At 48.8% G+C, this 12,211-nt stretch overlaps 1 protein-coding gene across 1 annotated transcript in view; it reads left to right on the top strand.

The window, feature by feature from the left end:
* Positions 1-12,211, top strand: part of LOC101790071 (uncharacterized) — a 101,240-nt gene that overhangs the window by 55,334 nt on the left and 33,695 nt on the right. The window contains exons 54-63 of the mRNA XM_072040648.1: positions 1,089-1,142; positions 2,468-2,506; positions 2,806-2,841; positions 3,732-3,866; positions 4,447-4,566; positions 6,297-6,401; positions 6,664-6,792; positions 10,950-11,192; positions 11,823-11,858; positions 11,960-12,004. Of these exons, the coding sequence (XP_071896749.1) occupies positions 1,089-1,142; positions 2,468-2,506; positions 2,806-2,841; positions 3,732-3,866; positions 4,447-4,566; positions 6,297-6,401; positions 6,664-6,792; positions 10,950-11,192; positions 11,823-11,858; positions 11,960-12,004 (942 nt within the window). The remainder of the gene's footprint in view (positions 1-1,088; positions 1,143-2,467; positions 2,507-2,805; positions 2,842-3,731; positions 3,867-4,446; positions 4,567-6,296; positions 6,402-6,663; positions 6,793-10,949; positions 11,193-11,822; positions 11,859-11,959; positions 12,005-12,211) is intronic.

The following is a 12,211-nucleotide window of genomic DNA, read 5'->3' as shown; positions in this document are numbered from 1 at the left end:
GAATATTTCAGCCCAGAAATTGGGAGGATATAATAAGACACAGAGATATCAGTGATAGGATGCAGCAAAGCCGGAGTCATTCCATCCTATCACCAGCCCTCTGAAAAAGATCACTGAAAATATCACCCAGCCCCTCATGACCTGGTGCCAATCTGCCTAAATTCTATCTGGGGAATGCCCAAATAGTGATCAAGAGCAAAGCAGCTCCTTGCCCCCTCCTGCCCTGCTTATTTATGGTCTGTTTAGCAAGCAAATGGCAAAGCTGCCTGCAAACCATAATGCCATGTGCAGCCCCAGTGCAGGAACAGAGGTGGGGTCATGGAGCAATTTGAGTAATTAAAAAGCCCAATACGATGAAAAATGTATTTAATGCATTTAAATCCCTCCATTTAACGAAGTTTGTGAGATGGTCATTTATTTTATGCACCATGCAGCTGGGGTCAGGAGAGGAGAGGAGGCAGCCAGGGGGGAGGCAGGGCAGCCACAGCATTGATTTCTGCCAAATTTCGATGTCTGCCAAATTTCACTGAGAGGAAAGGTTTGTTCAGAGAGAGGCGGAGTGTTTACCTAGATGGCTGCTTTGTAGGCAAGTCTGGGCTTTCCAGTTCACCTACAGGACTTGGTCACAGGCAAAGACTGGCAGATCAAGAGCCACAGGCAGCATCACTGTGGGTCTGTCCCCTCCCCAAACCCTACATGAGATATTCAGGTTTTGCTTCATTGGCCAAGCTGTGATGGCAAAGAAATCCAGGTGAATTTTAGTCTGTGAGGAGGAGTAATACCATTATTAGCCCAAGTAGATATGAGGGGAAAAGGATAAACAGAAAAGCTCTTAGGGATGTGAACCTGTCTTAAGGACCTAGGTAGCATACTTCAAGTGAAGAGCAGAGTTGCTCCAAATTTACCTTAATTACGTGAATTAATAAGGTAGTTACAAGAAAAGTCTGGTTGGTCCATGCGGAAAAGACAGGGATGTTGTTCGGATGAGGCCGGCACAGGCCAGTAGGTGGGAAATGCCATAAAGCTCAATGAAACCACTGTGAATTTTAGAGGGGCCGAAGAACTAACACGTTCCTGCTGGCTTGCAGGGGGATCGCGGGAAGGATGGTTTGAAAGGTGAAAGAGGACCTCCAGGCCCAAAGGTAGGTGCTTGAATGCGTGGAGGCATCTTTGTGTTTGGGAGGGGAAGAGAACCCATCTCAGATCTCTTCTTACCCCCAAAACATTGGGTTTTTCAAAGCAGGCGTTATGAGCAGGGCTCGTAAGCTTGTGGTCATCGTGATGTAAGCCCTACAACCCAATTTCGTAAATATATGACATGTAGGAGGGAAGGTGCTGTTCAGGAGCTGGGCGGGATACATTTCTAAAATGCTTGGGGTATTTGCTTTCTTTCCTCCCCTCCTGTAATTTGAAGATCACATCCGAAAGGAATGGAAAGAGAAAATGCTTCTGCTACAACACGCATCTAGAGATCTTTAGAGGTGGGACCAACTGCTCCACTAACAAAGAGGAAAATGGTGAAGGAAGAAGCATCAGTGGGTGCAGGTAGATGTCCTGAGGTACCCAGTTTATCCAGCGCATCCCCACGATGTGGCTCCTTTGCCCCAGCACACTTTGGCATGGAGATGCAGCACCACTGGGGCCTTCCTGACGCCCTTCATTCCACCGGAATCTGTCAGTGCAGAAACCAGATTTCAGTGAAATGAAGCCCGTCAGAGAGGCAGGTCAGCCCCTGGGCCCATCAGATGCTCCTCGCCCCATCACGGGGCTTCCCAAGCTGTTGCAGCTCATCCAGCATTTCATCCATGGCAGTGGCTCATGATCTCTCACCTGGAGACCCACGTCATGTTGGTCAAGGAGAGACAGAAATCCCATCCCTGGGACTTAAACCCATCAGAGATATTTGACCCAGACTGTGCGTGGTGCTGTGGAGGGCCACCAGGACCACAGCCACCCCTAGAAGGGACCACAGTCCCTGAGAGCACCTTGACCACCCCCTGCCTTGCTGCCACAACCACACGACTTCCAGCCATGGCACTGGCAGCACTGGTGGCATTGAGGGGCCACCTGCACTTTGGTTTTTATGTCTTGTGCATGGCTGAGGAGTGGAGAAGGAGTAGATTCAGTCTGTGGCAAGGAGGATTGCCTTCAGAGCAACGGGTCACCCTCTCATTGCATTTATACATGCCAAGTGGAAATGTGGGAGCTTGTTAAATATTTTTATTTTTTCAAAAAAACCCACCTCTTTGGTGATGCTCAAGTCAAACTCTGGTCCAGCCTGACCCTAAAAACACAGCCATTACTTGCATCTGATGGAGGAGCAAAGGAGCCCATGCAGCAGGGTGGGATTCGAACCCCTCTGAGAGCCAACAGAGCTTTGGGGTTACGGAGCTGGATGGTGGCAGACTTCTGCCCATTCTTGATGCTGGTTGGTACAACTTAATTAATTGTTGTTATTTGTTTGAAGGGAGAGCCCGGTCCACCAGGAAAAGGAGTGGAAATGAAGGTAATGACAATAAAAATTATGGAGTGTATTAATGTTGGCAACACCTCCCTCTCTACCCGGGTTTGGGATGGCAGAGGGGACCCCATGCATGCCCCCAGGCTTAGCCATCACCACCTGTGCAGCCAGCTTCCCAGGTTGGAAAGGGGAGGAAAAATATCATCATGTTCAGCCCTTCGGGAAATTCCATTTTCTCCTCTCCCTGCCGTGTTTCCCAGGGCACTGGAGTCAGGCTGGGGGCATTTCTTCTGCTCTTTGGGGCTGGGCTTTAGTCGTGTCCTTACCTTTCTTTCTTCTGGCAGGATCTGGAGAGACTTTTTGAAGAAAATGGTATTAAGGTAGGTAACACCTTGACCTTCCTTTTGACAAGGTGATTGCAATTAAGCTTTTCCATCTATCCACTCTGGAGTTGATGTGTATGAGGCATCCACAATTTCTCTGGGCAATGCCAAATCCCCATTCAGAGCTTGGTGCTGCCGCCTGGGTTGGTTTGTGGAGTGTCCTGCAGCAGCGCTGGGTCTGCACAGACAGGAAGAGGAGACCCCCAGGTTCCTCTGGGTGCTTTGGCCATGTTTTACATCTTGTTTAGTGCAAAAGTCAGTTTGGGTTGCCCCTTTGCTTATAGCACAAATAATTGTGACTTATCACTGCAATACAGCCATGCTAGGTCGGTGGCCTCCCTCTCCAGTCTCAAGGTAGCCACCAAGCTCAGGAATTGTGATGAACCTCAGCTATAAGTATCTACTAATTAGGCCTTTATTGTTGAGCTCATTGCCCTCAGCTCCTTTTTGTGAGCTCCGGAGATGTGACCAAGGGAGGTGAGGAACTGACTTATTCAATCGGGTGTAGGGGATCTTATTTACAGTGGGGAGAGCCCCTGCGTAAGCACCATCGATCAGATCCTAGATGCCCAAACCTTAAGCACCTATATTTAAGTCAGCTGTTGGCTGTCAGTGCCAGATCGTAGAATCCCAGAATCATTAGGGTTGGAAAAGACCTCCAAGACCATCTGGTCCAACCATCCCCCTACCACCAATGTCATCCACTAAACCATGTCCCTAAGCACCACGTCCAACCTTTCCTTGAGTACCAATGCCTAACTAATGCCCCATGAGCTGACTGGAAACGCATCAGCAATCTTTTTGGGGTGGCTTTTCTTGGACTGTTGTGTCTTGGGGATGGGAGGGTGACAGCAGGCCATTGCCTGAATGGTCCATGCTGTTGGCAGCTGGCATTGCTGAAGGATCTCTCCAACGTGCTGCTACGGGATGGGCTGGATGGGCTGATTCGGCAGTTGGGCGGCTCCAGGACAAGCAAAGCCTCCAGGAGAAAGCAGACACTTGCACAGACTGCTAAGCATGGTGTGAGTATTCATCATCCTCAGGGGAGACCTAGAAGGAAATGAATCAGTGAAGGCTTCAGGGTCACCTCTGTCATCAAGCAGGCTACGGTGACTTGCAGCCAGCTTAGTCTGGAAGGGGCTGGGGGCTCTCACCAGGATTTTGGAACTATGGGTTAAGCTGTTGAGATTGCAAAGCACCTGGTTTTCAGGGAAATGAAAGAATCAGCTCCTGATATTTGGTGGTGGTAGCTAGAAGCCATCATCTGAAGCTGTCAGCTTCCTCGTGCCCTGAGGGGCTGGGCATTGCTGGACTGATGGGGATCAAAGCAGAAGAAAGAATAAGAAAAGACTAAAAGGGTGGCCTCAAAAGTGAGAGGGAGCCCAGGGACATAGAATTAATTGGGAAACAAGGCCTGGAAATGACAAGCAGGGCCTGGCTGCCTGCTCACTCCACCCTGGCACAGGAAGGCCAGCAGGTGGGACAGAGCATGCCAGGCTGGTGGGCAGAAATAAGCCATCAGGACCCATCTTTTTGCATTTGTGGTTCCTGGGAGCTCAGGTTTGACCTGGCCACAGCAAACCACTTTTTTTGAGGTTGCAGGATTCGCTGAAGTTTGATACTTCTCGTGATGCCCTGGCCAGCAGCGAGGTGACAGAAGAAGCACAGAGCCTGGCAGCGGAGCCTCCGTTTAGGGTGCTGGTGTCTGAAGGACCCCCTAAGGTGACAAAAACAGCAGAGCTGATGAAATGGAGTCACATAGATCTGTACTCTTGTCCACCCAGTCTGCTGCAGCAATAATAGAGCTCGCACATCCGATGTGTGCCAGATGCCTGGGAGCGCCCAGCCCATGCTCCAGCGATGATCCTCCTGCTGATTCCTCATCCTCCCTTGTAGAGGCTGTAATTTAGGTGTGTCTCCTACCCCAGCAGGGATGGATCCGATCCTGCTGTCAGATTGGGCTGAGATTGCCCAAGGAACAGTTCCTGCCATGACTCCACAGCCCTCATTTGCTTGAGTAACCAGGCTAATTGCTAGAGATAATCTAGTCACCTCCATCCTCTGCAATTTCAAGTAACAGATTGTGGTTGTGGGAATTACAAATTTTAGTGATAAGACTTAATCTCCATCCTGGACCCGAGTTCCTGTGTGTTACAGCACACCTCCAGGAATAAATTCAGAAGGCTGTATCCAGGCCACCTCTCATAGCTGTTGATTGAGTCCTGGCTCTTAATTTGCCCACACTAGACAGTCCTGATAAGAGAGAGCCCAGGAAACAGTAACAGCAGCCGAGGTGAGGCTTTTTAATCCTCTTTTACGACAGTCAAGAAGTGACTCACTCTCCACAAACCCTTGTTGGTCACTGGTAGGAAATGTTGTCTGTATCTGGAGCACAAGGGATGTGGGAGCATTTGGAGCCAGCTCTGATGATTTTATCTTCTTCTGTGGTTGGTTCAGCAATGACCCGGTTGCTCAGGCTTAGGTCAAGACAGGCTCATCCCCCCTCTGTCCAGGCTCTTCCTGTGATCTTGGGTGAGATATCTTACTTTTCCAGATCGTTGCAACCTGCATGACTGTCTTTTAGGGTCTTGAGGGGAATGAAGTGCTCGCCAGTAAATATGTTTGCACCAGAGAGCTCAAGAGACTGAAAATAGACATGTGGCAGCAAGCCTGGAGCCAGCAATGTTGGGATTTGGGGTATGGAGACACCAAAGCTGGCTCTGTTGGGTTTATTAGGGACAGCATCTGGAAATTGGTCAGACCATGTGCTAGATGGCCTTTGTAAGATAGGGTGTGCTACGCAGTCTGTGCTGAAAGAAGCCACAGGACTTTGTGGTGTACTCAGTGATATGCCAGAGATGTGCTCCAAGAGACACAGCTTTTCAGATACCAGCATGGACCTATGAAAATAACCGAGTTTTGCTCATCTTTGTGGCTCAGGGCGCTCCACAAATGTTGTCACTGTCTCTGCCACCATGAATGGGGGCTTGGAGTATGCTTATATGGCCTGGGCCACTTAGCCAGGGCAGGGTGGGAAGGGATTGCTCACCTCCTGGTGAGAGCCTTGGTTTGGGATCCAGGTGAGAAGAGGCAAAACATTTGCCCTGAGCTCACTTATATTGTTGTGGGAGAACCATTGCTCCTCTCTGCCCCCCTAAATCTGGCTGGAAGGGTTGGGGACCCTCTCTTCTCACCTGGACCACCCTGTTTAGGATGGGCTTCAATGAAAAAGCAGGGAGCAAATGGGGCTCCCTTTTTGGACATGCCCCAGCCCAAAGCCATTAGCACTTCCCAAGTAAGGTGCAAGAGACATCAAGGTAACTTGGCTCTCCAGCCTTGTCCTGCTGTCTGTGGGCACATTATTGAATAAATGGTGTGTTGCTGATGAAAGCAGTGTGTTGTGGATGAGGTCTTGGCTTGGAAAAAGAAGTAACTGCTTTTGTTCTCCCCAGGGTCCATCTGCTGGTGAGTACCAGCCCCTGGGGAACACTCCCGAGTCCTTGGAGGAGAGAAAGAAGGAGAGAGACTCGAAAGGGACAAACACTTCTCTCAGCAGTGTATGTAAATGCCTGTTCAGTGACTTTTAATTACGTTCCTATTTGTGCTGATTTAATAGGCGCAATGGGATTACATTTTGAAGAGCTTGAGTGGACAAACCCTTGCGATTCTGTGCATTCAGCCTCTATTTTGCTGCAGTGAAAAGCTAATTTAGGGAGAGGATAAGGAGTTCTGCATGAATCGGTTTCAGAGTTTCAAAAAGTCTTTGCTTTCCAACTTCCACTCTGGTAATCAGTAAGATTTGTGTTGTCACTCACCCAGCATCCCCTGCAGAGCTTGCCTGTGCCCCACACACACCCCGAAGATGATCTGCAAGGAAAGCAATCCATGGAGCTTCTCGAGTCCTTGAAGGAGAAGGCACAAGGACAACCACAGGAGGACACCAGCCATGTATGTATTCCCCAGCAGCTCTGGGTGCTAGACCAGTGTGGAGACAAGCGATAGACTGGAAGGGACTGGGATGCTCATCTCACACCCAGTGCTTTGAGATCCCCAGGGGAGACAACTGCTTGGACATAGGACCTTGGCAAGAGGCTGATGGCTTCATGGCTGATGGCCTTGTCCACTGTGTATGAGCAGGGAAATGGGACCTCCCCCCACCCAGAGCCCTTGGCAATTATTTTGGTGGTTAATTACCCACTTTGATGGAAAAAAAAAGGCCGATTTCAACAAGAGTAAACTGTAATTTACCAAGCCTTCGTGGGGGAGCTGAGCCAAGGTGCCTGTCCCAGAGGAAACATGGTGTAGGGTTACCCACTTTAACTCTTCCTCCAAGGTCTGCAAGACATTCACCTCTTAGAAACCTCAGGAGATGAATTATTGCTCCTCAGCTGAGGGGCAGTAGCACAGAAAGAGGTTCCTTCCATAGCCAGAAGGTGCAGCAGCCTTCCAAGGGCACATGCACGTGCCCTCTAAGTCACACCACAGCATTTGCAGCAAAGCCAGAGGGCACATCCAGGCTGGCAGCAGCAGTGTCACAGCTCAGAGGATGGGCATTAACTTGGGGTACTGCAGTGTGGTTGTCTGAGCCCTAACATCCCAACTCCCTCTTTATTTCTGCCCTCCTGGGCATGTATTTTCTTCTGTGAGCCCTAACACGCTCAATGACTTGGACCAAACCCAGCACCCTTCATTCTTCACAGCATTTTAACCCTAAAAGCAAGGTCGAGCTTGGCTGGGGGACCCTTCCCCAGCACCATGAATGGAGTGGCACCAGCCCCAGTGATGGAGAGGGGGCAAATGCACTCACCCAGTGCTGCTTCTGCACTTTTCCACCTAATGTTTTCCTGTGTGATGGAATGGAGGCTGTTTCTGAAAACGCTTGGAGGCAGGATGCCCACAACCTGAGTGGAAAAATCCCTTGGATATTTGCTTTCAGCCACAAGCACAGCTTCTGCTAGGAGCAGCATCAGCAAGGATATTTCTAGGAACAGCGATGGGGGAGGTAGCCCAAAGTGGGGAGACCCTGTCAGGAGGAAATCTCGCTCTGATTTGAGTCTGCTGGAAACTTGCCTCTGCTCCATCCCTTCAGCTGTCTCCTGCCTTGCAAATTGCCACAGTGCTGACTCACGAAGCTGGAGCAATCGCTGTGGCAGCAGCCACGAGAGGGCTCCCGGCACAAGCACACGCATACGAGCACTCACACACGCGTGTCTGTGTGCAAGCTGCAGCCCTGCAGATTGTGCAATGAGCATCCCTCAGCTGCTATCACAGGGCAGGGATTTAGGAGCTCGCAGAGCCTGTTTCCAGCCCACATCCCACTTTTTGTATTGCTTCTCTTCCTGGATGCGCCGTTTCCCTTTGCTCTCCATGGTTTAAGCTGGAGAGAGATTTGGAAAAGCAGAGGATGGACACCAAACCCCTCACTTCTCACTCGATTGGGTGTAGGACCCCAGCTGAGGTAGAGCTTAAAAAAAGTAGATAGAGCTCAGTTCCTAGGGACCTACACCCTGGAATTGGGGCATCCCAAATCTGTACTTCCATTCAAAGCTGTGGACTTCAGCTCTGCTCCTCGTGGTTTCACGCATGCCCCCCGCATGGAGTGATTTAATAAATCAGATCCATCACAGGCACGGCATTTTCCTCCTTGATGAAAAGGGAGTGACCCCTCTTTGTCTGGTTTCAGGGAACTCAATGCATCCATGTGCCCAAATGCCGTGGCTTTTAGGAAATAAGAGGAGTTTGAGGCAGACAAAGAAAAGTTTTACTGTCCTCAGCAATCAGGGATGTAATCATTTTTTTAAGCCCTGCATCCCAAGGATGAAAAGCAGTCTTTGCATCCCATTTGAGATTCCACTTCCATTTTTTTAAAGCCAATGGGAGGTGAGGAGCACAGCCACAAAACTGCAGGCTCATTTACCACCAGAGACATAAGATCGGGTGTTTTTTTTTAGCCAAAAGTTCACACTTTGGGTTTATAGGGATGATCTCCTGCCCCATTTATCCCCTTCATCCTCCAGAGGAGGAAGAAGCATGGGTGGAAGGCAGGGAGCCAGGAGCAGCCCCTCTCCCCCCAGCACAGATCCCTGTGCGCATCGCAGGGTGATGCAAAGAGAGCGAAATGGAGCCGCTTGTTTCCCCGTCAGCAGCAGCTGTAATCACGAATTTTACCTGTTAAAAGGTTCATGGGGCCCTGGAGAAAAGCATTCTGTAATAGCCCAAGAGCTTCATCTCAGAGGTGCAATTTCTGGCTGGCAGGAGTTAATGGGGGAAGCAAATTAACTGGCATAAAGAGGCAGGATGAGCCCCGGTACACGTGCCCATGCCAGAAGCAGTGCCCAGTTGCTCTTTCCATGGATGAGCCACTTCTTTGGCACTATGGGACTGGTCTGGTTAATTCCTGCCCCCTCCATCTCCCAGCCTCCCTGCAGTTCAACTTACTCATTTTCGGGGTTAATTCAGATAAATGGCACTGGCTGTCTCCATGTGGATAAACCCAAAGTCACTTAATTTTTTGTACCTGATATCTTCATTCTTTGCTGTTTCTGTCTTTCCTGTTCCTATTTCTTTGCAGGATATTTTCTTCCTCCCCCATTTATTTTAATTTTTCTCTTTCCTGTCCTAATTGTGTCTGTTCTTTTCCTCCTCCTTTACTCCTTCGTCTCTTTCTATTTTTTTATTTTTTATTTTTTTACACTGCCACCTGCCATCAGCAAATCACTGCTTTAGAAAGCAGCAGCCTCTCCACTTTTCCGTGAGGTGCCTTATTGCTGGCATCTCAGAGCTGGAAACTGCTAAAATTGCGGAGGAATAGCAGAAAGGAGGAGAGTTATTACCCCCAGCAATTTCCCACCACCCCTGGAAATGGCAGCTTTATGAGATCGCCTGCACACGGGTCGCCATCCGAACCTCGGCGAGGTCTTGGCAACCCACGGGCTTGCCTCGCCTTTTCCTTCTGACGCTCTTCGCACGTCTGCAGAATGAAGGTGGACCCGTGTGAAACAGCAGCGGCATTTTACACGTGCTCTGCATGCAGATCAGCCACGACCCAGTGCAGGACGGACAAAAGCCACCCCAGATGGGCACTCGTGAGCAATCTGTGCCAGCGCATCATTGATGGGTCTTTAATTCCTCCTCCTCGCTCCTCGCTACGTTGCAGTAAAGAATTTCAATTTTAATTGGTCCAAAATATTTTTTCCTTACGTATTTTGGTGAGTCAGAAACTTCCTGGGCTTATTAGCCAGTTAGTGAAACCATCATCCAGCTACTTGAATCCAACAAAACAAGGCTAGCAGCCCTGCAAACTTGCCAATACAATGTCCGTGACTGGACTAACCAGCACTTCTTACAAGTCCTTTGTCCAGGATTTACTTTTCCTTAACTTTAGCCATCTAAAAGTTTCAAAATACACTTCTAGATTAAATCGTGAGATCAATCCCTGAGTCTGAAAGTAATAATAACGTGGAAATAAGTATCTAAGTATCTAAGTATCTGCACCCCATCCTGATTTTCTTTTCTCCTTCCCATGCTCCTGGCAGGGCTCAGGGCTGAGGTTTGGGTGCAAGGAGGTTCCCAGCCTTCTTTTGTTGTGGATCACTCCGTTGCTTTCTGCCTTCATATCAAAATATTTACCAAAGCTGATCTGCAGTGGCTCCATTGTGTAGCTTGGGGAATAATTGCTGTACACTGAGATATCCAGCAGCTAGGAATATTATAATTTTTACAACAGCAAGCAGATAATTTGTTGTTGCTAACATGGAAAATTACAATCAGTTTACGATTCGGGCCAGTAACTATTTGTACAAGCTTTACTGTGTGTGTCTCAAATATGTACCGGCCAAAACCATGAGCATTGCAAACATCAGCAAGAGACAGATGACCGAGGAGAGTGATCAGGCATCAGCGGTTGTATTATTGCAGTCAGATATATTGGGTACAATAAATGCACAGCAGCTGTGTTACCCAGGCATGGGTGCTGCAGGGAAGCATTTAGAGCTCAGAGTTGCAAGATTTTAGGTATTTATCTGAAATAACGGTAAGTTAATTGCATGGTCCTGAATGAATAATAGCATGGGGTGCTCAGCAGGGTGATGTTTCCTTTCCTGCAGGAAAAGATGAATTCAGATGATGGTTCTGCACTCCCAAGGCACATGAGGGCCAGGAGATCAGCCCAGCAGGAAAGACACCTGGTAAAGACCCTATTTCATCGTGGTGGCTTTGGGCTGGCCATTGCATACAAGCAGAGCCACCGGCGTGATCCCCAAGGGAGCGGTGACCCTTCCTTGTTGGCTCTGTCACAGGTGCATCCCCCCGGTGCCCCAGGAGCTCCGAAATCCCCATCTGGATCTGCGGTGAGTGAGTGAGACAACCTGATATAAAGTTGTCCTCAAACACATGGACACGAGGGAAACCCTACTTGCCTCTTCTCACCGTGCAAAATCATGATGAATCATGATCAATCTGGGTGGGGGGTGAAAGTTTGGTGATAAATATTAATAAATAAAGCAAGAAACAGCTGCAGGTGTGGGTGTCTTGCTTGGCAGAGCAGAGTGTTCTCGTATTTGGCAAGGGAAACGTGATGCTCACAACACGGAAGTGGGGAAAATCAAACTTAATCAATGAGGGAACATAATTACCTGGATCATGGAGAAAGAAGTATGAGACAGGAGTATTTTGTGTCCTGAGAGAATAGGAGATACTGGTATGTGTGTGTAAATGTGAAAATACTTGAGTGCATTTATAAATATGTATAAGACATATGTCTCTGACATACCTGCACAATTACATCTCCAAATTTAACATAATAAGCCAGAAATTGAAAGTGCAAAGAGTTGATTTTACAAGATTTAAGCGAGCAAGACCTGTCTGCAGGAGTTAAGGGTGAAAAATTCTGAGTCCTCGAGCCTCCTTTCCCATGGCTCAAGGGGTGAAACATTTCTCCACCTCCTCTCACACTTTTCTCTTTTCTTCCTCAATTCAAGACGTACCCAGGCCCTCAGCACCCAAGGAGAATTAAGGTACAGCGTGAAGCCCCAGGGTTCCTCTCACCCCAGCTGCACATGGTGAGGATGTGGCAGAATCCCAACTCCGTGTTGTACCTGCAATCATTTTCTTACAGAAGGAGGAAACGGGCCAGCCAGATCCACCCTTGTGTTGCCAAAAGGTCAGTGCTTTTGGTTCAGTTTTTAATGCAGATACCCAGTGGTGTTGGGGTGAGTTGGGATCCCAGAGCATCTCCCAGGGCATTCTCATTTAGAGGCTGAGAAATCACAGATGAAAATTGGCCAGGCTGGTGGGTTCAAGAGGTGGTAACCAATGGTTTTGGCCACTGGCAATGAGTACAGGACCTATGCTGGAACCTTCCACATCT

The sequence above is a fragment of the Anas platyrhynchos genome, chromosome 1 (genome assembly GCF_047663525.1).
Source record: "Anas platyrhynchos isolate ZD024472 breed Pekin duck chromosome 1, IASCAAS_PekinDuck_T2T, whole genome shotgun sequence".
Lineage (NCBI taxonomy): Eukaryota > Metazoa > Chordata > Aves > Anseriformes > Anatidae > Anas > Anas platyrhynchos.
Note: the sequence above shows the minus strand (reverse complement) of the source record. Positions and strands in the feature narration are given on the sequence as shown.